The 19,001-nt window shown below is 39.4% G+C and overlaps 1 protein-coding gene across 1 annotated transcript in view; it reads right to left on the reverse strand.

Moving 5' to 3' along the window:
- rbfox3a (RNA binding fox-1 homolog 3a) overlaps window positions 1-19,001 on the reverse strand; it is a gene marked incomplete at its 3' end in the record, with an annotated part of 327,028 nt that overhangs the window by 180,150 nt on the left and 127,877 nt on the right. Inside the window, exon 2 of the mRNA XM_080048488.1 lies at window positions 16,634-16,755. Coding sequence (XP_079904614.1) covers window positions 16,634-16,755 — 122 coding nt within the window. The remainder of the gene's footprint in view (window positions 1-16,633; window positions 16,756-19,001) is intronic.

Genomic DNA, 19,001 nt, shown 5'->3' on the forward strand with positions numbered 1-19,001 from the left:
GAGGTGGGTGAGGGTTGGATGTTGTAGCCTGCCTCAGCACATTTACCCCCCACCCCCACCACCAGTACAGTCAATACACCACTGAGGCAAGCTGCCACCTTAACCCCTTCACTGCCTGAAATGCTGCACTGCACACACACACACACACACACCCACACACACACACACACACACACACACACACACACGGAACAGTGGGCCACTCCTATGTCGCTGTGTGTGTGTGTGTGCCAGTGTCACACTACAATTGAATTAAGAATGTCTTTTTTTTCCAGAGCTGAGAATTAAAAAAAGGAAAACTATCACTGGTATTAGGAATGATCATAAATATCATACCTCCCTAGAAGTCAAATGTTTATCACAAGAGAGACACAATCCAAGTTAACATTTAAAATAAAGTGAGATCCATCAATTGAATTAAACTTAACACTTCTCCCGTCATGCCAGGCTAAGAAAAAACATGAATGGGTCGCGTTGAAAACAGTTTGCTGTCTGTGTTAAGAATGTTTTTTTTCTTACATTTTTTCAAAGAATATTAAAAATACATGACTGTAGCACTGGGTTCATGTATTAACTTGAACACAAACACTGAATTATGTTTTTGACTCAATCGTAGATACCCAAAATACTCAACAGCGGAGTGGTTCCCAAACCCTGGCCGGACTTGTGTCAGGACCTGCAAACATTTGCTACTATGCTGCGATAAAAACATACATAAGAGCCGCAGAGCCTGGCAGTCCTGTCGCTTGAATTTTGAACATGTTCAAAAAATGTGTGCGACAAATGTTCTCTCAAAATAGTCTCAGAGAGGTCGCAGGTGTGTCGCACGTATTGCAAACCCTTCTCAATTAAGTCTCCGCGAGTCAGAACAGACAACTTTGCGAGGGTCTGGCGACATATGAAACTAAATTGCGACTGATTAGAGACACACATGAGACTGACATTCCATTCGTGCGACGCTCGCCAGACGTTCGCAAGACATAAATGCGAGCTCTCGGCAAGTTTTGGCCAGGACATTCGCAAACGTGTCATAAGTACCAACTCAGTGAGACTGCAAGTGAAAATGTACGCTAATTTGCATATTTTCTCTAAATTTTGTATCTCGAACTTGTCGCAAACAGTCAAAAAAAGAGATTCATATCTATGAAACTCATGGGCCAGCATAGGCTATGTTTGCAGTAATTACATTGAGGGCTTTAAAATCGAATTTAAATCAAATCAAAATCAATGCATACTGTAATTAGAAATCAGGATACTTGCTTCCTCACTGCAAATGATAGTCAGAATACATAATCTATACATGTTCGAGGGCTGATGCTGATGTCTACAGGGAAGGTTCATGGAGATTTATGCACATTAGCTCTTTTTCAAGTCTTCCTGAAGAACTTGTTTTAAAATGTGTATTGGGGGAATACATTCCATATCAAGGCTGCATCAAAAACGTTCAGAGTGGTAAGGTTTCTTACTTCATTCAAGTTTATGGAAGGTTATATGCACCATTGTATCATCAATAAAACACAACCACATTCATTTCAAACATTGGAAATTATTATTAGAAACCAACAAGACCATCGCCTCAACAACAGTGTATGCAGTTGTGCTTACTGGGCTGGTCTCTACTAATTTGATTCAAAGCACAAGAGCTTGGTTGATTTACAACACAAACCAAGTGGACAACTCTGTTCCCCAACACCCTTCTTCATGATAGAGAGGAGTGGAATGTATGGCAAACATCTCAACTTTGACATGTTAACATTTACCCCCCCCCCCCCCCCCCCACAAAAAAAAGTAATGATCTAATTCGTAGTTAAATTAGATTTTGGATACCAATTCATCTGCAACCATTTTGTGCTGAAATTGGTTTTTTTAAGACTTCAAATGAGGCCATTTACATACATGTATGCATGGCCTGGTGTGCAAGCCTCCCTCTCTCGCTCTCTTGCTTTACTTCCTTTCCTTCTGAGAAGACTCAGGAACGAACTCAGAGACCGGCTGGCTTCTCTCTCTCTCTTTTTTTTCCCCCTAGTAACAACTAGTTCAAAAAGAGAACATTTTCCTATCAAATGTGGGCGTCATGCTATTTCAGGTCTGGGGGTCATGAATAAGTTAGACCAGACTCGGATGTGAGTGAGCTAAAATGCAACAAAAAAAAAACTAGGAGACTAGGAGGAAGGAAGCAACATCAGGTCAGTCAACAGGGATGTGCAGTATGAACATTGTGTAGAAAGCGTGAATGCTGTAGAATATTTTTTCCAATGACATTTCCCCATGAAGTGTACATCCATCCATACTCAGGGTGATTGAGTGGACTTCAGGCTGCTTCACAGTTTATATAAAACCAAGCCAACCCACCAAGTGTATACTGATTAATGGCTTTTTATTATAACTCATTTATAAAGCATCAGTTAATGATTTATTTATCATTAATATAATTTTTAGTTTTAACTTCTTTCAAAAGAATAACTTACCCATCAAGTTGAACTTTTCATTATCACCATAAAAGTTCAACACTGTTGGTAAGCCACCTCAAAATCCACTGACCAGATTTTCTAACAACATAAAATCATAATTTGCGGTTTTCACTAAACACACAACAACATGGTGATTTTGATTCCAAAATATTGGCTTTGGTCAATTCCACCCTTCGAAAAAAAAACACCTTTAAAGACTTTTGCTAAAAGTACTGCTCATAGATATATACTAGCTTATTATAATTTAATTATTAATACGGGCAATAAACATGTTTATATGCAGCTAATGGTAAACTACGGAGGTAAATGCTGCATTTTCAAACATCGACCTCATTAGCAGATGCTGAACGGCACTTGCTTGCTCTGCAAAAAAATTTAAAATACAGCAAACTAATTAACAGGAATTCTTAGGGATTTTGAAAAAATAACAGAGACTCAGTCACTAGGCAAACAGGAGAGAGGCTGCACATACGTTTGGAATCCCAAGCCCCTACAGCTGGACGCCAAAGCTGGGCTGTGTTAAGTTGGAAAGGGTGCAGAGGATCTCTCATGTCACGATAGTTGGATTTTACAGCTTGACTGGTTGTCAAGAGGTGATTGGTAGAGCTAATACAACTCAGACATTCCACACATTAGAGCGAGGATCCACTTCTTAACCCAATGTTGTGTTCATGTGCAATCCATTGTGCTTACTTTTGTAGACGCTTGAGGTTCACAAAAAAGGAATGGAGCATTTTGCTAAGCTTGAGCTAAGAGATTTCTGAACTGGGACAAAACTGATGCGAAACCAATATGTTACTGCCATCAGCAATTATATCCTGAAAAATAGCGTATACTATGTTGTTTCATATTTTCTGTGTTGGACAATGGCTTTGGATAATTAGTATGGCAGTGGTGAGTAGCAAACAATTCAAGATATTCTACGTATCAAATGGTGTGAATAATCCCAGAATAAAGCTCTGTACGGGGCGGGCATTAATTACCTTTTTACAGAGAGAAAAACTATCTTCACCTCTCCCAGAGAAGTGGAGGTATCCAGCTCTACAGGAAACCCATCTGAAGGAGCAAGAACATCTGAAGCTCAAATGGGACTGGCTCAGTGAGACTTCTGAGACATTTCCCTTATTTTCAAATCCCAATGTTGACAGATATGATTCAAAACACTTAAGACCCTATATAAAGTTTCTGGTGCAGGGCTTTGAGAAGGCTCTCCCCTCCCTTGTCAATAGTGGTCAGGTAGGGTTCTCCAGGTGTAGGAGTTAGACCCTGCGTTCCAATTCCCATACGTCCCTACAATTTAGTATGCCAGTAAAAGATTTAGGATGTCCCAATACATGCACGTCAATTGTATTATGCTAAAAATACATAATTGCCCCACTAACTCTAATATAATTTTGGAGTATTCGTCTTTATTCTTGACATTTCTCGACATAATGAAAGAAAATCTTCCTTATCTGATTTTTTTCTCTCTCCTGTGGCCCTTAAACTCTTCTGTACTTTCGTATGTAGTGTAGTAAAAATAAAAAGTATGTGATTTGGAACGCAGGGATTGTAACAATACAAGATGGCTGTCAAAGGTAATTCAGTTATGAAGTTGGCATAGAATGGCTGGTATGGTGATGAGTCTAGATGCAGAAATGGCCTTCGATAGTGGGATTTTCTGTTCCACTCTAAGCATTTTGAGGGCTTGAAGATTTGTGTTGTGCAAGTTGGCTCAAGTTATTATACAACAGACCACTTGCTACTGTGTAGATCAATGGCCAATCCTCCTTTCTATTTCCCCTTAGGCAGGGGGAACCAGGCAGGGGGGTGCCCATTATCCCTACTGCTGATTGCAATAGATATAGAGCCCCTTGCACCAGGCATAAAGAACAGTCCACCTATCAGATCAGATACACAATCACAGAATCGCTGCATAGGCCGACAATATTTTTGCTTTTTGTTACTAACCCAAAAAATGGAGGTGTTCTGGAGATAAATAATACGTTGATTAAGTGAATTGGGTGTACAATTATTATTTTATCTTAAATCTGATGTCACGCCATTTGGGAATATTGTTCAGCTCATCTCTTCTCTTCAAATGTTCACCCAAAGGTTTTTACATATCAAGGGAATCTTGATCAATCTCCATCACTATACCATGTACAGCCATGCCCGAAAGTATTCATACCCCTGGCACATTTTGAATTAAAGTTACTTTTATTAAACCAGCAGCTTTTCTATTGATTATTGAGAAGGGAATGAATAATTTTGGACATGCCACTTTTTGTTCAAATGTAAATAAAACCTGAATTTTTTTTTCCCACAATGATGCCTCTTGTACATAGTCTTATTATCTTCTGGGAGAAGCCTGTGTTATTTCCAATCAAGAAAACACTTGCTGCTTGAATAAAAGTCACTTTAAGTTTGGGCTTGACTGTACATGCCAATGTTGAGCCTCCTCTAAAACATTCCTGATGATGGAGAAAGATGGATACCTTTTCCACTGTCTATGCTGGGAAAGATTGCCTTATATACAATTAATAGTATACAGAATTACTTTACAATTTCTAATCATCTCTATTCTTCTTAATAATACAAACATTACCACACCAGGTTCAGTATGTGTATTTGGAATAAAAGGAAACCACAAAGAAAAAAACGGATAAGTTGCACATTTCTGTGGAGAATTGAGGGTTAGCTTTTTCCCAAATATTATTCTACAAGCTGGCTTGCACAGCACACATACTGTAGCGGGAGTGGATGAATAATGACCCAAAATCAGAAGCACTATTTCTAGATTCATATAACACAGCGATAGACACTCAAGCCTTTTTATTTTCCCCCAGACTTATTGAGAAACCAAGAGTGTCTCGGCTAATAATATCATAATTAGAAAGAAGTCTGTACGTAATGAGAAAGCTGGAAGGTCATTCAACAACTTTCATGGCTTCCGATATACTATAACATTGATTTTTATTCCAGCCTTTTCAGGTGTGAGGATTTAAGATGTGTGAAGAGAGGGGGATTTTAATGATGGAGGTGTGCTAACATTTGAACAAATTTAACAGAAATATGATATATGATCCCCCCCCGCCCAAGAAAATGTATTCTAGAAATATCTTTAAATTCATCTGTCGAGACTCCACAGATAAACCGCCAACTACTCTGAAGAGGCAAAAAAAATCTCAGTCAGGGGGTTGAAGTAAACTGAACTGTGCTTGTAACTTGACCTTAGAATATCTAGACACACACAGAATACTGACTTAAAATCCTACAATAGATGTGAATTCAATTTGTGGGGACAATTTCCATATGTGACAGAACCAGAGAGAATGTCATTTAAGGAAATTGTACAGACATTTCATCTTTGTTTATACATGCATTTTATTTCTGTAATTTTAGGTTGCCTTTTAAATATCTGGCAGGGGACAACAGATGAAAACTAGCCTCTTAGGTTAACTCTGGCTCACTTACATTTTGATTGTTGATTAGTGTGCAATGTCCCTGAACTAAACCAATAAATGAATAAATAAATCGTTTACATCGTTTACTCGGGTTTTGCTCTTCAGTTTACCCAGTCTCTATTTAAATGACTTTCATCAAGGAACGTTGTTAAGCATCTGCAGCATACTATATCAGCATACTTTTAAACATTTGATAACAATGTAATAAACTGTTTTACTTCCAGATTGAAATGCAACATAGTAATGATGAGTAAAAAATGGTTTAAATCTGTCATAGAAAAAATCTCAAGAATTTGTGACCATCTCTGAAAACCTGCACTTATAGGTTCAGAAAGCGGAATGGTCAGTTTAGCTAACTTCCGGTCAGTGACTGCAGTTAGCTGTCCCCTCCCTCGTCCCCACGTCACCACATTAATGCACTGCGGTCTTCAAGCAGCGAGTTATCTAGCATCATCTCAGATCCATAAGTGTGATAAAACCCATCAAAAAAGACATTGGGAAGGATTTTTACCTGCTCCGCCATTGTAGTCGCATAAACATTCACCCCTCTGTCGCTCTCTGCGCGTGCACCGGCAGTGAGACGGGTGCGGGTTTGTAGCGTTCTCCCTTCTGATTGGATATCAGTTGTGGGATTGCCAATTACATGCAGAGCGGGTGACTGAGAGATCGGCGTTATGAAACGCGCACACTATATAAGTGATCATTCTATGAATAAAGAGCGATTTAACACGTATAGTAACATAAATATATTGCTTACTTCACCTTTAATGATAACTAACTGAACCAACAATAAGAGCCCTCCTCCTCAGTGTGAATGCTCATACAGGCTGGCTTTAAATTGAGTGGTGCCAACAGGAGCAGACCCTCCATCAGTTGTTTGCCAGCTCACCTCCCCTCCACGGCCCTGCTGTCATTGACTCTCTGTCTAGCAGCCAGGCACACTCCAAGCCATCTCTCACCTGGAGAAATTCAGCAGGCTGTGTTTTGGCTACCACCACTGTTTACTCTCTCCCCTCCAACAGACAGCTTTATTGTGCATTTGCGCTGGAGTGTCTTGCATCTAAATAACAGGTGTCCTATTTGTGTGTTGTTTGTGGGCAGAAATTATACCCTCTGGAGAACTCCCTAGCCATACACATTGGAGACTTCACAGACCTGGACACATTCAAATCACTAATCAAAAACACACCTCTTCAGCCAATGCTAATATTACATTTGTATCATATCTACATTACATATTAAGATTACATATTTATTTTACATACATTACACCTGCTTTTATATGCGTGATTTCAATGTTTCACTTGCTTTGCATATACTTGTCTTTGCTTTTGTTTATAGTGTGTTGGTTTTATTGCTACACCTGTTTTTTAAGTTGCTTGTGTACTCATTTCATTGTTAAGTGAAGTGTCTTTGAGTACCTTGAAGAGCACTATATCAAAAAATAAAAGTAATATGTATTATTATATTGTCATTTCCCTAGTCTGTATTTTTTTTCTCTCTAGCTGGGAATAACTGGGGGACAATACTTGCTCTGCTTGGATACATGGAAAAGAACAATTTTTTTTTTAAAAGCACAAAGGAGACCATACAGAAAGAATTATTGAAGCCCCCTGTACATTGTCATTTTAAAAGCCTACCCAAACCCAATAAGCTTAGGTCTCTCCCCATGTGTTAGTAATGTCTGTATTTGTTATAGGGGAGAGTGGCCTAAGTTGTGCATTTTGGAAGTTGTGCCACCCCTTGTTTCTAGAAAACCGTGGAAGAAATTGGAGATGTGACTACATATTTAAGAAGAGCCATCCATTTGACTCATCCTGTAAAGAAGGGAGACACATGGAATAAGATATAAGCACATTTAAGCTAAAAAAAACTGTGTTTTGCCTTTCAAAGTAAAATTTCCATGATCAAGGTTTTTTGATTATTGTGTCTGAACAATTATAGACAAGTTTGAAAACATTTGACCCATGTTTTAGTGCTTTGCTATGCTACATTTTGAGTCTATACAGTTAGCACGATGTCAGCCCTAAATTGCTGCATCATGCTTATTATCCAAATTTCTGGGATTTGTGCCAAAGGGCCTGGGTGAGTTAAAAGTAAGTAAGTAAAATGTATTTATAAAAGCACATTTATGACAGTTTGCACTGTCCAAAGTGCTGTACATAGTGCATTCAGTGGGTAAACAATGAAGGTAAACTAACAATAACCAAAATAAAAGACGTAAAGCCCATACATCCACATAAACACAGATAGTAGTGCAGAGGTAAGATAGTTAATGGGGAGGAAACACCAGGGTGTACATATGGGTTTTGAGCCTTGATTTAAAGGCAGAAATGTAGGGGAATCACATTTGTCAGGTGGCAGTTGGTTCCACAAGCACGGAGCAACTAGTGCAAAGTACATTTCTGAGAGTTGTGCCAGTGGCATGGCTGTATACGCTGGTCACCAAAAGAAAGTGATTGTCTACAGTAGCTCAGAAGAGAGTGACATCTCAATTCCACTTAACGACACCACTGATGAGAGTTCAGATGGCCAGAAAGATGATGATGGTGACTTTGTCATTGTGAGCTTTGCAGGTAAAACCTGCTAGGCCTTGTTTAAGAAAATTGTCCTTCAATCTTTGTCAACTATTTACTTTAAATACACCTTAAATAAGTGATTGTCTAATGGATTTGTCTTGCATTACAGTTTATGAGATATATATCAATGGCACAATTCACCCCATGGTATTCTCTCCAACCGCACAACTTACACCACACCGGGGGCAAGTTGTGCATCAAGACAACTTTTTTTCCGAAAGCTATATTTCTTCAACAGTTTATTCCAGATCCAAAGTTTTTATTGCCAGGGATGCACAACACCCTGAAATATATGTACATATTTGAGTTGGAGACTTTACTGTCAAGGCCTTACTTTAAAGTCACTTTGAGTGAAAAGTTGCACAACTTAGGCCACTCTCCCCTATCTATCTTGTACTTTTTCAAAAAAAAAATCACTATTTTTTTTTATTTTTTTATTTATGTTTTTTTCCAAGGATTGTGTGGGGTGGGTGGGGGTTGTGATTGTTTGTTTGTTTAAACATTTTAAAAAATCCAAAAAAAATTGTTTATGAAAAAAAAAAAAAAGATTACCCAAGCCCAAAACAAAGTGACAGCATTATCCATAGAAAGGTTGATGCAAGAGCTTTGGAGAGTCAGCCTGCGTAACATTTTTTTTAATAATTTGATTGCTGCTACCACCCACGTCATATAAATGAAAAGAGAATACACTGGCTGATGCTGGCATTTCTAAGCACTGACAGGCTTAAGTAAGTATACTACATTATTGGGTTGTATCTATTCTAAGAAGCATTTTTTTCTAGTTAAAGAATCTGTCAGCTCAATGGTCAAGGTTTTTTTTTTATAGAATGTGTCAGCCAAGGGTGTATGTGTTTGTTTTGGAATTGTTTTGGTCCTTTTCAAAATAATGATAGTACACCAAATAGATAATGTGATACGGATACACAGGTATGTTGTGATAGGGGAGAACGGGGTAAGTAGGCACACTTTTTACTCTAGTGAGAATTGCTCATCACCAAAACATCTGTCAATAGCCATTCCTACATTAAATTGAAGCTTAAGGTGTTGGCTAGAAATGTGTGTCTCTCTTTTTTTCCAACTTATTCTAATGAAGAAGTAATTTACCATCAAAGACACTCTGACACATTGTGACAACCAACCCCATCAAGGGGTCGGTTGTCACACACTATGGGGTTGTTTGTCACAATGTTATCTTAATGGGAAAAATCTTAAAAAGAAGGCAAGGAGGCAGAACCAAATTTGAATGTTTAATTGCATTGTCAAGTTGACAAATAGGCCTACATAACGTTCTGTAGCCTTGGCAGCTGGTCTAGTTTGGGATGCACTGGGTTGTTTTGATTTTGTTGCCCTTTTTTCATTTGCATGCTAGCTGCCTTTTCCTGCTCTATTCTTTCCTTCTCTGGGGTGTCAGTGAGGATACAGCTTGACAATTTCTTTCATTATTGGGTTCCTTTTCTGGCTGCAGCCTTGAGATAACATGTGACAACCAACCCCCCAAAAAATTTGACGACCAACCCCAACTTGAATTTCTTGCTAGCATCAAGGCCAACAACCATCTGACAACTAATTAGCTTGCTAACCACAATCTAAACTATAGTTTACCCTTCACACTTTCTGAGGGTAACAAGTGTTTTGTTAAACACCCATTGTGTAAAAGCCTAGAAGAAAAATACTGAGAAGCAAAATATTTTGAATTTGACATGAAAAACACAAAACATCCTCTCACCTGAAATGCAGCTGTCTTCCTCCAAGGAAGTCTATGTATGTGACCTCTGATCCCAATTCTGGACCTTTTTTATATCAACATTTCAGAGCTAGCGCACTCTGGTGGCGAGATATAACGAATGTGACATCCAACCCATGTGACAAATTACCCCGTTCTCCCCTACTACATTTCATTCACACACCTCTTCCCTAAGCTTGTAGGGCAGTGTTGTCTTGTCATAATTTCTGGGTCTGTCTTGTTTGTTTTTAATTAGCTCAATTATCACATTAATTATGTGCCTCTTGTGGGAGAGTGTCAGTGGGTTAAATGAATATATAATAGTGTGCTTGTATTTATTAAAGGGGTTCCCCAGTGATTACGTGCCACTGCTATAGTGTAGGGGTCTAAAGAGACATGTTAAAATACAAACACATGTAATATGAAGGGAGAGGCTGAAACAATGGGTTCTGCTTTCATACTAATATGAAAGGTCCAAATTTACATTCAGGTGTTTATTTGACTAAACCTTGTCTGTTTGCGTCTGTATATTTATCCTATACAACCATCTTTAACGGGCATTATTATTATTTTTTCTTCAAATAATCTGAACCACAAATCTCAATGTCTAAAGCAATTACATCAACTTAACTTTCCATAATAATTCTTAGCACTATTCTGAAGGTTATTACTGAAGGATTTGTTCATGTGTGGGTAATTGTCTGATTTACGAGACACTTTCCTGTAAAAGAAGGCTGTATCCAAAGTCTGCTGTGTTAAAACCTTGGACACAGATATGCTGTGAAAAAATGAAATACGATTTTGACTCTGACTTTATCCAACATCTACATTTTTACTTTTTAAAAACACTAGTGCACTGCCCGTAGGAAGCAGTAGCTTATGCATGCTTAGATGTAACCCGTCTATCAAAGTGGGACATACAAACGGATGTAGCCTACACATAGGCAGTGTCACACAGTCATTGAAATGGCATCCCTCGTCAATGTGACTTATGTTCTTTCTTTAATAATTGTTGCCCCGTATAATCCTCTATTCTTTATGGGCAAAGCAGGTGAAAAATGTTTTTCATTGGTAATTGCAGCTTGAAGGCAGCAGCATTTATCTTTGCAAACAAAACGAAAGGCATTGTTGCATCTTACATAGTCTTTAGCTCGTTTAGGTGTTAGTTTCTAACGAATTTAAAACATTCTGTGTAAACGATCATGTTTACATTCACCGATAGCAGAGCTATCCTAGACCGTGCTAGTTTAAAGGCCTACTTCTGTGACATCACAGAAAGAGAAATGTAGGGTTAGACAGTGAGACCATAAAACACTCTTTCTGCCTTTTCTCAGGCTAGGATGATCCGATTTCAATTTTTTTTTGCACATTTATACTTCATAGGATCTCCGAGTTCAATACACCTTCATATTCCAACCGGTGAAGTAGGCCTTTAAATGGAAACCGCTATTGACATGCTAACTGAAATTAGCGTCACTGTCGCGGAAGTGTTGAAAATAGCGTAATGTGCGATCTTTAACACTAGAGCAGACAGGTTTGAGGAGTTGGTGATGTCTGTGGAAAGGTTTAAGAACGTTTTGTTTGGAAAGTTGGGTGCATTGAATGAGGAAGTTACAACAGGCTGTGTCGGTCTGCTCTGTGTGTCCCGTTTGATAACTCCAAGCCCCAACCTCAGCGATTTTTACCAGCATCCAATAAGGAAGTGACCAAAACTGTAGTAGACCGGAAGGGCCACTGGGGGTGGTACCAAGACTGAGCAATTTTTCTTTGACTTACTTGTTAGACAGGCCGTTTTCAAAGTCTTATTAAACCTATTTAGAGCCTGGTCCACAAAACCATTTTAGTCTGTATGTTTAGGTCATATCTCCATGACAACACTGAGGGGGGTGAATTGTTTTGGACCACGCTAGTTTTTATTCTTTTGGAGGTTAAAATGTATCGGCACAATCTCTTGAGTGACAGCTCTCCGCCCGTTGTCCCTCACTTTGCCTCGGAGGTATACGTCAGCTATCTCCCTCCCCCCGACGTGAGGCGGAGTAAAAATCTCACAAAATGGCACAAACCAGGATTATTGGATGCCGTGTGAATAACTGAGGTCAGCCCGGATGCTACATCCATATTATTTACTATCTATGGTAAATTCATGCTTTGGTCGCGACGGGCAATCAAATCAGAGGGAGGCGGGGTTTAGCCGGAGACTACTTCATGCCCGTCGTTACTGTGGCCTTCAGTGTGCGCATGTATTCGCCGCCAGCATGATATTAATATGATAACTTCTACATATTTGGACCAAAAAACCTAACAATCAATCAAAGATGCACACCTTCGTGCCGTGCACAAGCCATATCCGGAAGCTTAGGCAGATCAGACTAACAGTCAGAGAGATATGCGAGCCACAGACACACACACACACACACACACACACAGAGAGACAGAAGTTTCTTGCTTTATAGATAGATAGATAGATAGATGCAATGTACGGATTTGCATTTGTATTGATACAAGTAATCAACTGGCAATTTCATCATGATATCTATAAGTTCAAAATGTTACCCTATTCACCTGCAGTGTATGTCCCTGGTCTGTGCTTACAATACATGGGCTTAAACTTCATCCATTCTCTTTGTATGGTGTTCTGCGCTCGGGTCAGCCTCAGCAGAAACCCCAACACACTGCACTTTTAGAACTAGTCATCCGCGATTTCGTATTCTCCAGACTTGACAATTGCAATGCACTTAATTTGTTCTGAACGCAATGAGGAGAGACTTGAGAGAGGACAGCTGCTGTGTGTTTGGTGTGTGTGTGTGTGTGTGTGTGTGTTTGTGCTTGTGTGTATCACAAAGCATTATTGTAAATAAAACATGAAGGTGTAGCTAATAATCATTTTGGATTGTAGCAGCTGCTGTATAGGTATGCTCAGTTTAAATATTTACAATGCTCAAAAAATAAATATTGCACGTTTCCGGTGCACCATCTGAAGGTCCCACTCCCAAGATGTGATAGTACAACTGCTTCAAGTTCCAACAGTGATAAATTAAAACATTTCAATATAACAAAAAATTCAAAAAAGCAACAATTATTTTACCATGAACAGAAATCCACTGTCTTTGAGCGTGCGTGCGTGCGTGTGTGTGCGTGTATGCGTGTGTATGTGTGTCACGGGTGAGTGATCAAACCGTGCCCGCATCAACATTGATATCTATCAAAACAGAGCATTTATCAGCAGCTCAATGAAACAGAAATGTGCAATCAGCGAGTGGCATGGAAGAGATTACAGACAAATTCAAAGTTAATTGAAATACCACTAATATTGCATTAGCTCATGTTAATGCTAAAAAACCCATCCATTATTTATAGGACCAGTCCTGAAGTAGAAACAACAACAAAAACATGTCAGACATCTTGAGGCAGCATGTGACTTGACTGGGGAAGCTTAGCTAGTACTATAAGGCTGCACAATTAATCCTAAAGACAAATTGTGATCTTGATTCATACTGTATTATCTATGCCAGGGGTTTACAAAGTGTGAGGGAGTGAGCCCCCCCTCAGAGAACAAATTTCAGCGACACATTTTAAACAACTCTGTTCCTATTTTACACGTTTTAAACATATTTTGAAATATTGCTTCCTTTAGGCATGGATAGTAGTGACTGAGTGTGCAGCGGAGTGAGAAAGATAGGCAGAAAGACTTGCCCAAATGATTGACTACTGTTAAATGGCATTCACACACCCAGTGTTTTTTCGGTAGTGCCTCCAATATCCTGCTGGGTGAAAATAGTAGCCAGCGGAGAACCAGACTCTCCTAGGGGAGTCTGGGGGTAAATGCATGAATCTGGTAGCCTGGCATTCCCAGACCTGCCACTAGGCGCTGGCAAATTAAATTTGCTGCGCGTGTTGGTCTGGACACGCTCCGTTGAAGCTTTATCAAGAAGACCAGAAATCTGGCTATGGTTTCAATTGGTTCTATCTAATATGGGCGCGCCAGAGCCCTTTATATGGTACTCTGGGGAGGACGTAACCGGATGACGACAGTGACGTGCATGCGACGTCTTTATATGTCCATGCGTCGAAGCCGTGAAAGTAAACATCAAAGATGGCTGCGGATATGTTGTGTGAGTTAGAGACTGCTTTGGCCTCGACCCTTAACGATTTGGAAGACGGCACTCAAATCTTTCATTAGCAAGTAAGTGGAATGTTCTGTTTTGCCGACCGACAACGGCAAACGTTTAATTAAACAGTTTAACAGCTGTTCGCTAAACGAAAGGGGCTTACGTCACCTTGTGCATCGCTCTGATTGGTTGTAGTGCTATCCAACTGCGTGCAGTGGCATTTGAAATGCACGAGTAGGAGCTGCCCCTTGAGTTGGAAATTACTATTGATCGTGGCCAGACCCTCTATCGTTCAAGATATCAGGGTCTGGATTTCCAGGCTATGAATCTGGTGCACTTTGAGAGGAAAATTAAGAGGCTAAATCTGAGGAATTTTGTGTGAACAAATAATTTGGAGACACTGGGTCGGATGAATTAGAAGCTATTGAAGAAAGACACATGAATTTTCCATAAAAATATTAATATTCATTTAAAATCAAATATTATGCAGGGTCCTCTGGGTTGGGCTTGGTGCTCTTTTTATTTAACGAGACATATTTCTCTGTAATATAATGAATGCATTTAAATGCAGTGAGAGGAACGAAGCAGAAGAACTCTTGTCCAGCTATCTTTATTTCCACAGACAAGGCTGAAATAGGCTTTAGACTATACACAGTGCATGGGCAACTGAGGGCAGCCCCATTTCCAAATGTTTTTAAATAAACTCGCGCCCCACAGTTTGAAAACCACTGATCCATGCCATCTAATTTGTAAATGATGGCGACTCTCTCACTGCTATCCCCACAATGCATTAAAGTCACGCTGAATGTTTACTTTGTTGCTTAGGAACAATTCCAGCTGCTATATCAATGACAATGAGCTACACAATAATAATTAAAACAAGCTATTCATGTAGCATTCATTCACAAATACAACTTCAAATATGTTGTAAATAGCCAGTGTTCCTCCTTGAAGCCCCAACATGTTAATACTGTTGACTTGTGTTTTTAATCAAGACACTTTAGATACACCACTGTACTTATGTATAAATGTATTTGATTTATTTATAGCATGTGTTCTAAGTTTACATCCTATGTTTTAGGTTGTCTAAGTTTCTGTACAGTAAATGAGATAATTGTGATTTCAATTCTTCAGGAGAAAAAAATGGCGATTCACATTTAAGCGAGCATCGTGCGTCCCCTAGCTAGTACTTGTGAGTTATCATATAACCACTGTATATCTGTGTATCATCTGCTTCTTTTTACTGATCAGAAATCTGTCTATCGTATTACTGTACTTTTTCTAAACACAACAGCTACAACAGTTAATACAGCTTCACAATACTTAATAAAAACACCTTAATTCATTTGATTGACCTTTTGACATCACTTGGATTACTTTGCAAACTACTGCAAACAAAACCGAACAAAGGCTCCGTTCCAATACCCATACTTGCGTATGAAAACAACCAGCGATGAGATGGATATACTGTATAAGCAAGAGGCAAGATCAAGGAGCCATGTTAGGATGATATACATAAGAGTATGTGATTTTGAATGCAGGAAAAGACATTTACATTGGCCTTCATCAATATAACACTGTGGTTTCCATGTAAGTACAAGTCCTCCACACCTCTTGTTAACTCTTTGGTCTATTTACAGTAGAGTAACATCGGTGCAACAACTGGCTTTGGAAATAGTTACAAAATGACAAAAAATACAGTGTGTGTGTGTGTGTGTGTGTGTGTGTGTGTGTGTGTGTGTGTGTGTGTGTGTGTGTGTGTGTGCACTTGCACAGGCATCTTTGTGAGGACCAGTTGTATCTTCTAACCGTCGGAGTGAGGTAATCTTTCGAAAGAGGGGACATTTTGGCCTGTTTTCAGTTTGGGACTTTAAAGGGCTAACAATAGGTTTTAAAATTCAGGTATGAGTTAGGTTTAGATTGGGATTAGTGTTAGTGTTAGGGTTGGAGTTGGAGTTAAGCCATTAGTTCTGATGGTTAAGTTTAGGGTATGGGGCCAGGGAATGCATTATGTCAAGTGTCCTCACGAAGATAGAAGTACAAGAGTGTGTGTGTGTGTGTGTGTGTGTGTGTGTGTGTGTGTGTGTGTGTGTGTGTGTGTGTGTGTGTGTGTGTGTGTGTGTGTGTGTGTGTGTGTGTGTGTGTGTGTGTGTGTGTGTGTGTGTGTGCGTGTACATGTAACACATGTTAGAAAAAAAACAAAGCAAGCAGCTGAAGTCAAAAGACAACTCCTGAGATCGATTGTATCTTAGAAAGAGGAAAACAGTAAAATAGCTAAATTATTTGAAAAAATGAGTGCACGTACCAGTCTGGTGACTAGGGGAACCCCAAAGTGCCAACAGTGTTCGTTGAGCAGTCCACCGTACACCACGTTACCAAACACAGCAATGGTTCCAGGCTTGCACACACCACTTCCGGGCTTGGTTTCTGTAAAAAAAAAAAAAAAATAACAAAAGGTCCGTTATTCACCACTGCTTACAGACAATGAAAATTACATACATTATACAGTATGTGTATATATTTTCAAACGGTGAGAGCCCCTGCTTGGCCAGCCTTCACAAATGGGGCAGCAGCCCAACCCCACAGTGTGCTTGTGGAGAGCTGCAAACAATGCATCACATCATTGAAACATGCCCTCTACAAAAACTTAAAGGAGGACTCGTCACCCTTCATACAGCAGAGCAAGAGGCAACTGCTTGGCTAAAGGACTTTGCATTCGCTAAATAAATAAAACGGTGAGAGGCTGTTAATAAAACAGACCAGTGCTAAGAAAGTTTATAACCACAACCAGTTCATCTGCTTTATATTCTTTTTTCTTTTCTTTGCCCCCATCCTTCTATCCTAGCCTGGCACCGCCCGCCTACCTACTTCCACTCAATTTTAATTTCCCTACAGTAGTCAGTCTAGGTCCGCGGTATATTAGTGGGTTTCCTCAGCCAGATTTTTGCCGGTCCAATCGGCGAACAGAGGGAGTGGCTGAGAAGAATGAGTTTCAGTTGAAGTCAGAAGCCAACGCATGACATACTTCACGGCCAAACGTTATGCGATTGGTTGGCATATCCAGAGTGGCACTGGGCAGATCCAATAGTTTTAAATTTCAACAGACACCCGCCTTCAAGTGAGTTAACATTTGCCAATTGAGCGATTCCAGACCTTCTGTACAAATGAAATTAAGTACGATGGTCTGGTAGGACCAGGCTACTTCTAGCCCCAACCTCATCCTCTTTCCCATTCCTAATATAAGGTGAGACACTGCAGGTGAATAGGGTCAAATATAAGTAATGAGTAATACATATCCTCATGAGACTATGCCAATGGATTCCTTTACTGCCTTCATTATCTACATAGGAGCAGAGGCCGCCATGTTGCAACATTGTGTTTCTAAAGTAGAACAAAATAATACAAACTTATCAGCCTTACAGGTTTTTTAAATAAAGTGGGCGGAAATGCATCTGTTGGAAGACCAAGAAGAAGAAGTACTGTAGAATAAAATTAAAAAAAAATCTCATCATCACTAGATATTGTGGAAAGACTTGATGCAGTGACACAATGACAATGACATATGACATTTCAGTGTCACTTGTTGAGCTTTTGGGGTGAGCCACATGGATATAGCCAAGCCATGCCGAGCCATGCCAGGCCTGGATGAGCCTGTCTGTCTGGATGCACTGCTGTCTGTGTCTGACTCTTCCTACTTCCATTATACAGTACATACTTCCAGTGTACCAAATCGCATACTCATTCCTTTTTCTATCCTACATACTACAGCTGATAAGGCATACAATTGGAACACACTTTTACTTATTTAGTTCATCATAACATTACACCTTGATCTTGCCTCTTGCTTTTTATATCCATATGGAGGCTCCATCGATGCGACGTCACTTCCGATGTGCACTGGATTGTGGGTCAGAACTAATAGTATGGGGTTCATAATTTTTAAGAATGCTAAATCCGACCACAAGAATTGGGACATCCTAAATCTTTTTTCTTACTATACTAAATAGGAGAAACTATGGGTTTTGGAACGCAGGGCTTCTGTCTCATTCAGCTGCATGTCATCCGTTACGTTTGGTCCCTCCCTTTCGTGACTCTCGCTGCACTTTCCTTTTTTCCAGTCCTACTTTCACACAGTGTGTGTCGAGCAATGCAGATCATGCTGATCGTTTGGTATTTTAAAGTGTCTTTAAAGTGCATATTACTTCAACTTGTGTTTTCCCTCTAATCTCGTTTAATAGCACTTTGCTTTCACTGTAGCACTTTTATCATCATTATGCTAACCATGCACTGTCACTGTTGTTTTATGGTGGAACTCTCGTTACAAAAAGACTTCCCAACCCAGTGCTACAAATAAGGGAAACATGAGCCAGTTAGAAAAGACAGAATTGGATGTTTCAGAAGTGTGTAGGTCACAGTAGTGTAAATGCCAGGTAAATCCATGTGGCAGAGTTTATCCTGCAGTTATTTCCATGTCCTAGTTTGTCTACATTTTATTTTATTTTACATTCTAAACTTACTTTATATTTATATGGTGCACATTATCTCTACACTTTTTTTACCTGGACTGTGTCCTTGCACTATTGTATTGTTAAAGGTGAAGTAAGTGATTTATTTATGTTAATATAAGTGTTAAATCGCTCTTTATTCATACAGTGATCACTTATATACAGTAG

Source organism: Ammodytes marinus (genome assembly GCF_949987685.1).
Source record: "Ammodytes marinus genome assembly, chromosome: 20".
NCBI classification, from domain to species: domain Eukaryota; kingdom Metazoa; phylum Chordata; class Actinopteri; order Uranoscopiformes; family Ammodytidae; genus Ammodytes; species Ammodytes marinus.